Here is a 15,938-nt window from a genome sequence, read left to right as displayed (position 1 = left end):
GCAAAATATTTCTTTTAAAGTCTTCGATCAATCGCATCGAACAGTTAAGTCTACCATAGAAAACCAATGGGGAACGCTTTTGACAATAGCATAAACATTAATAGAAAAAAAATTCAAGACTGCCGTCGGGTGATCTGCGGTTATATTGACTGCTATATAGAAATCTTACATAATATGAAAAAATTGCGCTCATCAATGTTTCCCGCTCAAAAATGCTTCTGTCCAGATTTGTTTGTTATAAATTTTCTGTTTGCTGTACACAGTGTTGAAAACGGTTGTGAGTTTTGTTTAGACTTGTGTCAGTTTTCTGAGAGTCTGACCTCACTGACTTTAAGCCGTAAGTTTGCGTCACTGTCTAGCAAAAATTCAGATTGACATGTACAATTTCTGTCGTTTTTGTTTATAGGCTCGCAACATAGCCACCAATTAGCTGCTATATATTTTATCTTGACTGTTCTGGAAGACATCAAGCAAAGAAAGCGAAGCCGGAAGTTGGGCAAGTTGGATGACGTTCATGATGTAACAATAGCGCAAAAGAAACACGAGGGACGCGTGTGATGGTATTATGCCCACCCCAACTGCCTGGCAAAGTAAAAATCTTGCGCCAGAGAAGGAATCAACATTCCTCCCCGAAGCGCCTCAGTACGCCTTGCAGCCCGTATTTGTCCATCCATAGGAGACATTCGTAAAACCGATTCCGTAACATGCTACCTTAATTCCTTGTCGCTGAGCTTCAAAGTGAGGCTTGCTCGATTTTAGCCTCGAATTGCGCTTCTGTACAATCCTGCGTGGCTGGTGGAATTCAGCTAGAACGTGGGGAGTGAGCTAAAATGGAAACTTGACGCGGCTAAAACTTGCGTAAGGATTATATTGCTATGCAAGCACTGTGTCAAGCGGAATTCAAGTGAGCAAGTGAAAGTGTCGAAAATCTGCCGCGAATCTTCATCTTCGTCCAGTTTCCTGATCTTTGCTGCGGCGGTTTTTAGGGCAAATCTTCAGACCTAACAGTATGACTTAAAATGCGCTTGTCAACTTAAAGCATCATGCTTATTTTTTGTACAGCATGTAGCATGTTACCAGCACTGACATTTTTTTTTTCAATACAGGAGTGGTTGTTCCGCCCTCGGCGCCACTGGGACCACTAGTGATCGAAGAAATCGCCGAAAACTCTGTCAGGCTATCGTGGAAACCACCTCTAAACGACGGTGGAGATATCATCACAAACTACATCGTCGAATATCGAGATGTATCTGCTGCTGAGGTAACATCCTTATGCGCAAAATAATTTTGTAGTTGCGTATGCTATGCTCGATTAAAATACGACAGGCTAAGCCTAACAGTGTGAGGCTTTATGTGAGGGAAATCCTGATCGCTCGAAGAGCTTCGATCTCAGAAAAGTTTTTGGGAGAATATTTATACAGGGCACACTTATTGAGAGCACCACACAAAATTTCTTGTTCTCACAACTGATTTTCGTGCAGTGTTTTGTGATCTGATGAGAGAAATTCTTGTCGTGACAACAATTGTTTTAAGCTTGCTTTTTCAACGGGGTGCCGGTAAAACTCATAAACAAAAGTTAAATTTGAAAGTGGATCTTGCAAAAGGTTGAACTTTCTGTTCCTTAAAAAAATGCGCTGGTACCTCTCTGTTGGCAGCTGAAAACCAGCTCGGGCAGTTATGCCCTTTGTGAAGCTATGACGCCCATACGCGGTGAAACACCGCGATGCTACTGGCGTTATTGAGTGTGACAATCTAGTATGTTGTTTAAATAAGTTTACACGTACTGCTTGTGGAAACTCTCCAAGTAAGGGTCGCGAGATTTCATATAATAGTTTTTCTTTTCTCGCTGGTTGCTGTCCTGCTCTCTGGGATTGCAAAAATTTCTTTCTGAGCACTGGCTAGGCGAAACACTATCTAGGGTATCTGGCCGTCAGGCGAATAAAAGAAGCAGAAAATGCCGGGTTTTACAAGACAATATACCCAGTGAGTAGGAGAAAACTCTAGGCCAGCTGTCATAAGAAAAGTGCAAACACACATTCGCACATCTGAGTAGCAACACAGCCGTGAGCAAGTCCGTGGCTAAGCCGACCGTTGAAGGACCTTTCGTCAATTTTCACACACTGCTTTCAGCTGTTACCCTGTATAGCACACAGAGCCGTATTCCGTTTGTAAGCGCCTTAGGGTTAGACTCTACAGGTGCAAGCTGTGAGTCCTCAGTACTGCGGCTCGAAAACGAAGCAAGTCCTTCCTTCATAACTTTACCAAACCCTTCAAGATCATTTCACAATACAGTGACGCACCTTGCCTTGCGTCGAGCCAAACGAAGTCTTCGTTGGCTCTGGCCCCAAACCGATCGCATAACGGCGAGCGTTTGCTTCTGCCCTCCGGCACAGATTGCCAAGTTCTCCGTGAGGACGCCCGACGCCCGTACCCGTTTCACGGTCGAGGCTCTCAAGAGCCGCCACTTCTACGTCTTCCGCATCTGCGCCGAGAACCAGGCGGGAGTCGGCGACGCGCTCGTGGACAAGAAGCCCGTCCGAGTCCAGTCAGCGCCCAGTGAGTACACGAAGGCCAGCTTCCCGAAATTATTTTCTTTGCTTGCTTTAAAGTAAAGAGGCATGTTGTGACATGATCTCTAAATCGGCTACCAATCCAGTTCGAACGGGGGTTCTTTACTGGCACCATAGCTTTTAACAAGGTTGCTAAGGATTCATTCCATTTCAGCTTTCAGGACGAAAAAAATTCGCTGTGGCTTAGCTTGGTTAAGCCCGGTAATTGCGAAAGCAATATCCGTACCTACGCCATGGTTCAGCTGGTAGTGTAGCCGGTGGTGGTGCTTGTGGTTAGACTTGTGGTGATGCATCGGTTATACAATCCAATCCAATTCAATCCAGTGTAATCTAATCTAATGTAATCCAATCTCATTTCATCTCATCTTATCTAATATAGTCTAATCTAATCTAATGTAATGCAATCTAATCTAATCCAATCAATTCCAATCCAATCTAATCTAATCCGATGTAATCTAATTTAATGTAATGTAACACAATGTAATCTAATCTAATCCAATCTAATCTAAGGCCGCCGGTGGTGGCACCGCCACTACTCGCAGACGGCGCGAGATGGTCGCCCAGCTCTTCGGCGTGACGTCACACAGAGGTCATGCGAAAGGTCATTTCATGTGCACCGCCGTCGCACGGCAAAGGCTTGAAAGTGCAAGTAGTAAAGCTTTCGCTTTAAAATGTGGTCATTTAAGCAGCTTCGCTGATATAAAAGCCATTATGGCTGCTTCAGCGAATGTCTAGCGGTAAGGCTTATAGGTCGGCACGCACGGTTAAACAGCCTTGCGTAGCATGCCGTCGGCATTGAATGATGTTCTTTAGCTGCGCTGCAAACGTGGTGCGAATTGTGCACATAGAAAAAACTACAGTTATACACTGAAACGCTCCTCTGAATATAATTTGCTTCACACAGACAGTTTAAAAGCATGAAAGATAGCTTGATCTGTTTCTTGCAATGAATCCTACATAAAGCACTTTAGAATGCTTCCAATAACCCAGAATTTCCATCAAGCTCCAGCTTTAATGCAGCCTTTCGTTTCCATGCCTAGATTTCCATGATATGAGTGTCTCTAAATATCCGGTCAATATTTCACTACTCCCGTCACAGCTTAGCTGTTTTTTTATTTGCAATACTGCAGGCCTTGGAGTGGCCCAAGCAGGAGGCGCATACAAATAATAATAATAATACGGCATAACCTATACAAGCTGAGATATAGAAAAGATTATTAAACACTGCACAGAATACCAAACCAGTCAACCAGCTGTAGAACAAATCATGGAAAATGATGTTTAGCTCATATAATACAGAAACTCCCAAACAAATAATGCAGATAACATGTGTAGAAATGAGTCATCAATACAATATGAGTGAACTGAATGAATGAATATGAGTGAATATGAGTTGTTCTTTTCAAGAGCTATAGTGATTAAGGCAGCGGCTGGGCACGGTTTCTCAGAAATAAAATTCTCTTTTGCACGAGCAACGGAAGCGTCATTACAGGTTTGCGCTATCGTCTTCATTTACCTCGATCAAAGCGCTGCCAGCATTCCCGATTGCCATGTAGTGAAACTGCTTTCTGTCAATGCCAGCCGCACTCATGACGACGGGACACTGATGCTTGCTTTGGCTGGCTTAGACGTTCCAATCGGGTCTACGCTGAAAAGTCAGCCGAGAAAAGGGCACTTAAATAAAAGTGATTCACACCGACGACCCTCTATGGTAGCTGCTCGCGGCTGTTTTATTGATAGGAAGTATGTTTTGTGAACGCGTACCAGCTATCAGCTGGGTGCCCACCGGTCGTCCACTGCCATCAAGATTCATTGTGCTTCAGACTGCACAAGGCTGAGCGAAGGGCTGAGATGGCCCACATATGTTTGACAGCCATGATCTGGTGGCACACCGACAATAGCTTCTGTGCCTCATCGCAGAGAAGCCCCCTGCTCCGGATCCACCTGTGGTGACGGTACACCCGACCATGCCTGACGCGTGCGTGGTGACATGGTCGCCTCCGTGCGACGGAGTCACCCTGTACGTGCTCGAGCGCTGCGACCTGGTGGGTGACGTGTGGATCGTGGTGAGCCAGCAGCGCGAAGCCGAGTTCGTGGCGCAGAACCTGGTGCCGGGCATCGAGTACTCCTTCCGCGTCAGCGCTGAGAATGAGTGCGGCATGGGAAAGTGGTCCAAGCCTTCAGAGCCCATTGTCATCACCAGGAAAGGTGCGGATAATTATCCCACATACGCTTTATTCCCTTTTTTTTTAACGCAAAGGCACTGGCATGAACTATTCCACGAATGGTTTCAATGTATGTGGCTTATTCTGAAGTGCGGAAGTGTCGTCCAGAGAGGTAAAGCGGTGACGAACGCCAGAACAAAAGGAAGTGCTTTTCTCTGTTTGCTCTCGGCTAGTTATCGCGTGCAACAATCGGTGTTAGAGTCTACATTTTTGCCAGAGTGCACTGAAGGTGATAATCGTCACATCTTATCGTCACATATTCAACCTGAAACTGCGCAGGCCAGTGGGAACAGACGGCTTGTCTGCGTATGTTCTTCACAGAAACTTCGAAGCCCTGAAAAATGTTCTTTTAGCAATCATGAATAACATTGTGTCAACACAAACCATACCGCCTGGCCTCAAGGAAGCTTTTATTGTTCCTCTTTACAAACGCGGACAAGGTAATGTTGTTGCATACTATAGACCTATTTCGATACTTTCGTACATTGCTCTCATACTTTAAAAGCATATTTTCCATGTTATGCAAAGCTTCATTCATGCACATAACATATTAACGCCTAACGAATATAGATTTACTTGCGGACGTGGCACTAGGTTAGTAATAAATGAATTAACTGATTTCCTTGACAATACGCTTGAAAACAGTGAATTTTCTTGTGCATTATTTTTAGACGTATCAAAGGACTCCGAGAACCATGATATATTACTTTGTAAACTTCATAACTATGGCTTCTGAGATCCCTTTTTAACTTTCCTTGAGAATTTTTTGCATAGTCGAACCCAAGTAGTAATCGGAAATATTAAAAGCAAGTCCAGCCAGTTGGCTGCTAGAGTTCCTGAGAGATAGATTTTAGCACCCCTTTTATTCAACTTGTTTGTTAACGACCTCAGTCAGGCTATTCTTCATAGACGGGCCTTTCAGTACGCAGATGAAATGCTTTGATTATCCTGTCCTACTAATTACGATCAGGCCGTGGCTGAATTACACTGTAAATTGACGCTGTAAATGTCATGAGTTGGTACTGTAATGACTTAATTTCTATTAACCAAGATAAAAATCAATTAATTTGTTTTCACAATTCCCTGAAAGTTGTTCCTGTCACAATTGCAGTATTTCTTCATTCTCGTTAGTGTAGCAAATGTGCCTGCTATCATATTCCGTACCTTTCACGTGTGTATTATGTTGGTGTTCGTCTCGATTCCACTGCGTTCTGGAACAGTCATTTGGCTAACGTTTGTGAAAGGCTGCGTAGAATAGCTTGCCTGCTATACTCTATTAAAGCATTATGCACAATTTACATAAGGGAATTAATAGCACATGCATTGGCGTACAATGTGCTGCGATATGGAATTTGTTCTTTTTACTTCTCATCAGTGTTTCGGCGCAACAAGGTTGATTGCTTAGGTATGGTGTGCCAATCGCCAACTATTCGTCTTTTCTCGTGCTCGCGTATGTCTGCAGTCACGTTGTTATTTTAAAAAAGACTTATTCTCAAGTATCGGTGTAGTAAGGAATTCTGCCTCCCGTATGTTTCCGCTCGAGCATTACGTCCGCGCGAACGTTTTATTTTGCCTAGAGTACGGACAAGATACGATGAACGTGTCCGTGTTTTCTATGTGCCAAGTGCGCTGAAGGACTTACCAAATGATGTTTTCGCTTTAAGCGCCGGAAAGACGTGAAGAATGTTACCTTAGATTTGTATGCTTGATTTAAACACAAGTTCAGTATTTATTTACTTATTTATTTATTTATTTCTCTTTCTCTTTCTGTCATTCTCTCTCCTGTTTCTTCCTGCCTATTCCTTTGTTTCACTCTACTTGCTTTGCTATGTGAACTGAAAGTGCCGTATGCTCTGACTTGACCCTAGCGGCCGGGCACTGCCCCACAAGCCCTCTGTTGGCTTTCGCAGGCACGTATATGTACCACGACATTGCACCAATATAGAATTTATTATTATTATCATTATTATTATTATTATTATTATTATTATTATTATTATTATTATTATTATTATTATTATTATTATTATTATGTCATTAGCAGCGCTGGGTAGTCGACAACAGCTGGCTCAAGAGAGGGACTAACAATAAATGCTTTATTGCAGCGAGGCAATAAATAGGCATGTTGCACACGCATAAACAAACAAACTGAAGAACCGCAACAGCAGCAGTCAAAAGTTACTAGCTATCTAAGAAGGCTATCTGTTTAGCCAGCAAACCAACAAAGGGAGCACTAGTACAATCTGCGCCTCTTTTGTTGATTGCGAAGGCCTCTATAATTCCTTGCGTGAGTTGAACACTAAGATTTTTCAAGACCTTGCAATGACGCAGGTCTGCCTCACACTCGCCTTCCTGGCAATCACGGCAACGCAACGTGAGGCTGCTCTTGGCAGCCCAAGTTCTTATCAGCTCAGCACGCTCCCTCAGGCGGTCATTCTGCGTTCGTCCGCAGGTGCGGCGCTTGCGATGGCTTTCCCTGTTATTGCTGCGTTGGCAGGCTTCGCATTCTGGTGCGGGGCTGGGCTTGGGCGCCAACGACCTCATCGAGGCGGTGTGCTTTCTCATGCGGTCGTTAATACACCGGCCGGTTTGGCGAATGTACGTACAGCCGGCCACATGAGAACGGGATGTCATATACCACACCTTCCTCGCACGTTACAAAAAGCGTCTGGTGCTTTTTTCGACATTCCGCCTTCTTACGTTAACTTGTAATAAGGAGTAATCACTCATTGACATCCACCCGAGCGCAGCCTTACGGCTACAAAGTAAAGCTATACAGCTTTCTCAGAAACTTCGTAGTTAAAGAAAAATTCGTCCTGGTCCGGGGTTCGAACCCGGGACCACCGCTTCACCGGAGCAGTCGCTCTACCAACTGAGCTAACCGGGACGTCAAGCTTATGGTAGGGCGAGAGCGAATTGATCAATAACCCGAAGTGGGAACAGTGTCGGTCAAATGTTTAGGGGAATCCCCCAAGGTGGAGTAGATTTGTAATAAGGAGTAATCACTCACTGCTCCGGTGAAGCGGTGGTCCCGGGTTCGAACCCCGGACCGGGACGAATTTTTCTTTAACTACGAAGTTTCTGAGAAAGCTGTATAGCTTTCCTTTGTAGCCGTAAGGCTGCGCTCGGGTGGATGTCAATGAGTGAATACCCCTTATTACAAATCTACTCCACCTTGGGGGATTCGCCTGAACATTTGACCGACCTTACGTTAACTTCCGTTTACTAAATGACATGACCCGGCCAGCTTGCGCGGTGCGGAAAATACCACTCGCACACAAACTTTGCGCCAATCTTCTTCAGCTTAAGCGGGAACGCGTGGATGTAGGAAACCAGCACCACCAGGCCTTTTTTCTTTTCAGGCAGTTCACCACGTAATTCGGCCAAAATTTTTGCAGACAGGCTACGTAGAAGCCGGATTGCTTGGGTATCACAGCTGGCTTTTAGTTCATGGCGACAGGACCTGCTGAAGGCAGCTTTCATAGCCATGATGGCTATATACCACGCTTAACCAATATTTAGTGAGCAGAGTGGTAAGGCACGAAGCCTTTTTTGAATCGGGGCGCATACCTCCAGGAAGCTGGTGGGGTAAATCAAAAGCACTGAATGTGCTCTTAAAAACGTCGAGCGTAGGCGTGACATATGCTGCTACATCATCCTTGGAAAGTTTGAAAATGAGCAGGAAATTATCTAAAAACCTGAACACTCTGGTGATGGGGGGTCCCTGGAGTGCACCTTCATGGTTTCGGTCGAAGTGGGCTAAGAGGCGGTGGCTCAGGACTGGAGCCAGCACGATCTAATACCAACATCCTCCTTCTGAACATAGACGTTCTCGTTGAAACTGAGCTAGACCTGCGTCATTGCAAGATCTTGAAGAATCACAGGGAGAAACTCACGCGAGAAGCTATAGAAGCCCTAACAATCAGCAAAAGAGGCGCAGATTGTGTTAGTGCTCTCTCTATTAGTTTTCTGGCTGAAGAGATAGCCTTCTTAGAAAGCTGGAAACTTTTGACTGCCGCGGTTTCGGTTCTTTGGTTTCTGTTTTTTTTATGCGTGTGCAACCTTCCAATTGATTGCCTCGTTGCAATAAAGCCTTTGTTGTTAGTAGCGCTCTTGGTGTGTGCTTCTCTCGTCTCGTTTCTTGCTCTAGCTGTTTTCATGGATTACCAACAGGCCAAAATTCACGCCTTAGCAGAGCAGTTGGTTTACAACAAATCGTTAGGCACAATACTGAAACTATTCATTTTAGTACCTGCAGGAAGGCACTGGCCTCTTAAAGCGAGGCTAAAGCGAAGTGTTTGCACGGATGAGCCTTTTGTGGGGGAGCCTTTGCTATCGGTATCAAAACTGCAAAACTAGGGGCTCATCTCCGGATACATTAAACTTCAGCCGTTGGGCGTTTTCTTTGCGACTAGTCAGAACGACCTATATTGAAACAGCGTAGAGTGTTCGTTCTTTTTTTGCCCACAGGCTGAGTGATCCAGATCGGAGAAGTTCAGGACGAATGAGTCGGTAGGAATGCCTAGGTGGGACTTGAATAAGAGAGACATAACTGTACGTTACCATGGTTATTTTGCCCTTGTAGTCGTCGCTGTAACAAAGCTTTGCAGCTCTCGCAGACATGTCGGATTTTCACTCATGTTGCGCGTAAGTTCATAATGCAGGCGCATCTCTGATGTGCCGGAAATAACTTTTCGCATCTATTCTTAGCTTGCGATATTGCTGATAACACCGGCGCACTAGGTACGGCACACTATCGCATTGCTACAAATAGCGCCAGTTAGCGTGCTGGATAATTAGGGTAACAATATTGTCTGCACAATGTGCAGTATGCCATGCTTATACGGTTTTCTGTGCGCCCGTTTCTTCTTAGTTGCATCTATGACGGCTCCGGAGTTCACCAAGGAACTGTCTGACGTCGACATCCTAGTTGACAACGACGCTAGCTTCACCTGTCAGTTTTCCGGGAAGCCTACTCCAGAGATCACCTGGTGAGATTACTTTTCATCAAGCATCGCGAAATGTGATAGTTCCCGGCATTTGACTGGAAGTATTTCACGTAGAGAAGAAGAAAGGCACGCGGAAGGCAGCAAGGTTTCCAGCTGGACCCTGTAGCAAGCTAGCTTACAAGAGAAACGAAAGCCATTTGGTTTAGAGAACGAAGCTCTGCAAAAGGCACGACAAGCAGGTATAGTGACGCGCGTGTCAGGAATCAAATACTAAGCGCAAAACTTATTTTTAAGCATGTTCTTAAGACATACAAATTCATATACTTCAGAGGGCACTTATATAGCAAGATGTTGATTAAGAATCAGCTTAATAATGAGCAATTATTAACATAGTGAGGGTACCCTTTGATGTAAGACGACTATGATAGCGCAGCTAGTGAGCAAAGCTTCAAGAGTTTCTCATTGAACGTAAATGTATTTAGAAAAGTCCTCCATAGCCTGATGTTCGACAGCATACCACCTGGTAAGAATGAAGCCGTATAAGGAGAGGCTTGGGTGACTGACCAAGTCAAAAAAAAACAAACGAAAAGACGTTTCGAGTCCCATACGGGACCCTTGTTGGGAGTGTGTCAGAAAAAGGGATGGCTTATAAGACTTGATAATCTCTCGTAATCTTTTACCATGCATAAGATGAAGTGTGCCTTGATCTTGTTTGATATGTCCGGGGTCGTCTGGATGACTAAGGACTTTAGATGCAGCCTTGGTGCAGTGTTTCTTTGGGTTGCCACGACTGCCGCTTATCTAGCCAGCCTGTCTAGTGGCCGGTGGTCTACACATGTTTCACAGTCGCATTATTTGGTGCGCGGTTGCTCCTGGCGTCGCCATGATGACCTTTGGTGTGTCGTTGGAAGTAGCTGGTTTCCCCGATATAGAGGGAGGGGCACTCATTGTATGGGACTCGATAAACCACACCTGGGAATTTGGCAAGTGGCAGAGGCTTCTTTACATTCATCTGACCAGAATGTATTCTGTCGAACGTTAAGCTACGCGAATATTTGCCATAAATTTAGTCAACAAGCTGTCACTGGAATCAGGCGGTTCGTAAGCATCTCAGCACGTCTTGCTGCCTTCAACACGCACTTGCGCTTTAGGCTGGAGTGCATATCCGACGACGTCGCCCTAATATTACCGAAGCTTTGTCAACCTGCGAACAACGCCTTGGACATCCACCTTCAAGCGCTTCAAATCCACCTTGAAGCGTCTACGGCAGAAGACTTTCTTGGGAGACGGTAGATGGAATTCCGCATGCCGGGTGTCTTACGTGGAGTAAAGATGTTAGGTTCTTCCTTCTTCACACCTAACTTCCTTCGAAGTGCTCGTTTATTTGGCGTTGGTCTCGTAGCAGACTACCATACGATGGACGGACGATGACAAAGGGATGAACAGAGGAACTGGACTTTTATAACGCTTAAAAACTGTACAGAAGGAAATACACAAATACACACGGGGAAGAAACAAAAGCTCCACACTCAGCTACCAAGGCTGACACAAAAATAACACTCGCGCCCAAGCTTGCTGTTCATGACGGAGCCTGACCTAGGACCGCATAACATGATGCGGTTACTCTTACTAACGCAGTTCGAAATTTCCAGGAACGGGCGAGGGCGCTGAGAGAGAAAGGAGGCGCCGCAGCACAGTCTAGGCTTCGTCTCGCTCCTCCTTTCTTCTCGAGAGCGCTGGAATGGAGGAAGAGGAAGAACATTCATTTCCGCCGAATATGGCGCGGTGCCCGTTCTGCGGAGAACCCGAAACGATAGATCATTTCTTGTTGACCTGCCGCCGTTTCTCCTCTTTACGGAGCCACCTGCTGGAGCTTCCGTTACGACAGCTTGGTCTAAGTCTGTCAGCTGGGGTTGCTCTGTCTCTTGGGGCTTCCTCCCTTGGGCACAGCAACTGGAATGTGCTCTCCGCCATGCAAAACTTCCTTACAGACACTAAACGGCTGCCGTCTTAAGCTCTGCTCTTTCTCATGATCAATATTTCTCTGGAATGAAAGCTTTCTGAAACGTGGAATATTTAGCCCCGTTCTCTATTTCAGTCATCGATCTCACAGCATTTGTTTAACCTATTTCAATTACACATCTGAGATCCTTTCATTTATTTCCTAATTGCTATTATTATCATGATTATTTTATTTCCCCCCCCCCCATTATTTTCTTGTTTAACATTTTGTACACCTATCAGTTGCCGCCTGTGTCTTGGCCAATCCCCCGCAGTGGGTATGCGCCATTTTCTAGAGGACAACAACAACAACAACAACAGCCACCTCCGGGTCCGCACGCAGGCGTCCAGGGAGGTAGTCTGTCGCACCGCGGAAGGAGGACATCTGACCCGTCTAGGAGAAGAGGTCTTCAGCCTCGGCCGCCAGGCGGACGCCGAAGCGCTGAGATTTTTCGTCGGAGCTTCTTAGCGTGATCTCATTCATCGCTAGTTTTAATCGTGTTGCGCCCTGGGGCACGAACGCATCTCCATATTATGTGACCTAATGTTGCCCTGTGGCCGCAAAATTTACAAATTTCGGTTTCTGCACCGTCCCTCTTCCGCCCTATGGCACCCGTCCAACTCCTCCACAGGGGCGAGAAGAAATTTAGAGCTTGGAGTCTTCTCCAGTCGTACGATTCCTTTTTACTCAGGGATCTATCCGGTGGCGGATATATCCGCCGGTCTTTCTTCAGATTGTCGGTTACATCCCTAAACGTACCAATACTTTCTTTGCTTTTAGATGTTGTTGTGGAGGCGTCCGCAGCACCCCGAGGTCGCAAGGAGCGGGCGAGCATGTGGGCAGCCTTAGTTAAAGAAACACAACTAAGGAGGGTGCACTGCGGGGAAGCTAAGCACAGGGAACGAGTTGAGGGTACATTGGGGGAAAGCGAACCACAGGGGACGAGTGCGTCCCCACAACAGGGATGCCGAGCGAAACGGTTACCCAAAAAATTTCGTCAGCAAAGTGAGAAAAAAAAACTCGAACAGAGGTGAAAAGCACGCCGGCCAACAGCTAAAGAGATTAAGCGCGCTACCATTCTCTGTGTGCCTCAAGTCATTGAGTCGCTGCCTGTATCTTCAGAAAGCAGGGAGTGCACATCGCACACGAGTTGACAAGCCAGGTCCGAGCCGAGCTTGTCAATGTAAAGGAGCTTCTGCCACGTGCCAAGTTCCCTGGTGTGGTTTATCGAATCCCATGCAGAAACCGGCAGCTTCTATCGAGGCATCAAAGATCATCAAGGCGACGTCAGGAACTACCGCGCATCAAAGAACGCGACTGCGGAACATGTGCAGACCACCGGCCACGAGATAGGCTCGGAAGAAGCGGCAAATCGTGGCAACAGGAAGGAACACTGTAACAACACTACATGTAGAGTCCATCATCCAGACGACGCCGGACACATTGAACAAGAATCTATGCACGCTTCATCATATGCATGGGAAAAGATTACTGGGAATCCTGAAGGCTATAGAAGCCAGCCCTTTTTTCGAGGCAGTCTTAGTGCGAACAAAGGTCCCGTATGGGACAAGAAACGCCATTTTCGTATTTTTTTTTTACTTGGTCAGTGACCTGCTATTCGCCTTGTTATAAAGAGCCTTCCCAGTTAAAAGTCTTGGGACCAGGGAATTAGACTCTTATATCACTATATTAAAAATAATGTTTTTGCTTCAACAATAGGTACAAAGGTGGTCAGGAGATTTTCGAGTCTCCGCGAGCGGACATCGAGACCTCCCTGGCGAGCTCTACTCTGCTCTTGAAGCAAGTTCGTCTCGAAGATAAAGGCAAGATCCAATGCCAGGCGCTCAACAATGCGGGTTTAAAAACGACGACGGCAAAGCTGACGGTATTAGGTAAGCCACAGTGCTTTAAATGACTTCAACGTGCTTGCTGCGTTTAGCAAACTCGACACTCCTTGCAGAAATTACCGTCTCCGCCGTAAGTAATAAAACCGATTGTCAAACGCCACGTAAGCAATTACATAAGGAGAGAGGGCAGACAAGCATTGTACATATTATGCTTGACTTTTTAGGTGAATAAGCGTAGGTGTCATATTCTTCATTGAGGCTGCACTCTGCTGTTTTGGTGGTTTTTGTTTATTATTAGCAGGAGCAAATTATTCGTTACAAGCACTCTTAGTAGTAAATGGACGTAGCAGAAAATTCTTTGTATTACTTTTTAGCGTAGCATGCGGCTTGTGCCTCGCAGGGCAGGGAATCAAAAAATGAGAGACACATACTAAAACGCGCCAAGAAAATTGCGGCATGATTTCCTTATTTAATAAGAGGTTCGCAAGCAGACATTGAATCTGCCCCGTCATTGAATGCAACTTTATGCGCAAATCTTGTGCACCGGATTCTACTTAAGACCTTACTTGTCTAAAAAGTTTCGATGAACTAGGATTAAGAGAAAGATTTTGTGAGGGACATGTATTTAGTTTTAGCATTTAATTAAATTTGAAAAGCTAGCCATCAGTACAACGATGAACGGTGTGGAACACGTTCTTGTAGCAAGTACATGTGTCAATCATAATTTTGTCGGAAATAAATTCAGACTCGGAGCTGATATCAGCACTGGAGAACGCCGAAGCGTGTTAATTGCTTTCCCGTAGTATTACTCGGCCAGCATAGCGAAGTAACAACAAATGCTGCAGCGAAATCAAAGGAGTAAAAGAAGGTGAATCGTATCATTCTATGCTACAGTAAACACCCTTTTTCACGTTTTTCGACACTGCCGATCCGTAGAATGAGCTATGGGAATATTTGTGTTTTTTTTTTGTAGAGATTATTCTGACTTCCACCTGGGAGCAAATAGAATAAGTGGCTTAGAATTTTTGGGCTAGTGCTCCCGCTCCTACTTCAAACACTGTGCTAACCTCAACGCTCATGCTTTTTCAGTATAATGCTGCAATTTCCCTCAAGTTAACAAAATTATTCGAGCTCTATAGCTGATTGCTCCAGAGGGGAAAAAAAATCTACGTTCCTTTGTGCTCCACGAGAGTGAATGAAACCTTGCCCTCGCAGCACCTCCAAAGATCATCAGCTCGCCTGCGTACAAGGATGGCCTTATATTCGACTCCGGAGAAACGGTGCGGGTCAAGCTGTCCTACACGGGTCAGCCTCCTCCGGTTTTCGTATGGAAGAGAAATGATGAGCCACTCGCTTTCGACGAACCAAACTGCTCTGTGATGGTGGACAGCGATGACCAGACCATCCTCTTCAAAATCGTCGATGCAGACTCCACACACCGCGGCACTTACACTCTGGAAGCTAGCAACGAACACGGCAGCGACGCGTTCTCCGTGGATATTATGGTCACAGGTGCGTTACTGCTTGCTATGTTTCTTTCTTGAAAAAGTGAGGAGGCAGCCGAGCTTTGCAGTGTTTTCTTTTACTATTTTCTTCACCAAGCAGTAAATTTAGGAAATGGCATTAACGATGGATTGTAGGATTGTAACGAGGATTGTGTATAAACGGAGGTGTAAGACCTGATGACTAGGAGCAGCAGAGTTACTGTTTAGCACGCGTGTCACAGATGCAGAACACTGTCACTTCTCTGGTCTTGTGCTCACAAATAAATCCTGAAGACGCAATCAAATGCGATGCCTAACGAGCAACAATACGGAGCAACATGTGCCTTAATATTAAAATGCACCATCTTTGCTCCACAGACTTGTGCTGTCTTGCTGGTGTGCATACTCATCTGAGCGAACAGTTTTCGGTTGCGTTATGTCCTGAGAGCGTCCGTAAGCATGATGCAGCAAACCTGGTAAAATATGCAGTACTGCTCCTTCTTGGAGGTGAAAAAGACACGTTGTCGCTTTCACACCTCTTGATTTTCCTCTCGTGATAAACTACGTAAGACTGGAAACCTTAACTGGGTGCTTAAAGGGCCTCATTGTTTTGTAATCGGGTAAGACACCTCAGTTTATTTAGTAGCTTCGTAACTGCTTTTCTTTCGTGTGTGCAAACTGTGCCATATTTCGATTTTTACCGTCGTAACTGCAGGTGAGCCTGACCCTCCTCACCTGCCACCAGAAATAACGTCTGTGGACTGGACCTCCTGCACGTTGGCTTGGAAGCCAACGGAGAGCGATGGTGGCAGTCCCGTCAGTAGTTATATTGTAGAGAAGCGCATGGTAAGCATAAGAAAC

At 45.5% G+C, this 15,938-nt stretch overlaps 1 protein-coding gene across 1 annotated transcript in view; it reads left to right on the top strand.

Moving 5' to 3' along the window:
* Positions 1-15,938, top strand: part of MnM (myomesin and myosin binding protein) — an 82,450-nt gene that overhangs the window by 43,647 nt on the left and 22,865 nt on the right. The window contains exons 6-12 of the mRNA XM_089544229.1: positions 1,107-1,261; positions 2,394-2,556; positions 4,491-4,778; positions 9,669-9,786; positions 13,466-13,638; positions 14,809-15,105; positions 15,793-15,923. Of these exons, the coding sequence (XP_089400355.1) occupies positions 1,107-1,261; positions 2,394-2,556; positions 4,491-4,778; positions 9,669-9,786; positions 13,466-13,638; positions 14,809-15,105; positions 15,793-15,923 (1,325 nt within the window). The remainder of the gene's footprint in view (positions 1-1,106; positions 1,262-2,393; positions 2,557-4,490; positions 4,779-9,668; positions 9,787-13,465; positions 13,639-14,808; positions 15,106-15,792; positions 15,924-15,938) is intronic.

Source organism: Amblyomma mixtum, chromosome 5, assembly GCF_055824585.1.
Source record: "Amblyomma mixtum isolate Tamu chromosome 5, ASM5582458v1, whole genome shotgun sequence".
In the NCBI taxonomy this organism is placed as follows: Eukaryota; Metazoa; Arthropoda; class Arachnida; order Ixodida; family Ixodidae; genus Amblyomma; species Amblyomma mixtum.
Note: the sequence above shows the minus strand (reverse complement) of the source record. Positions and strands in the feature narration are given on the sequence as shown.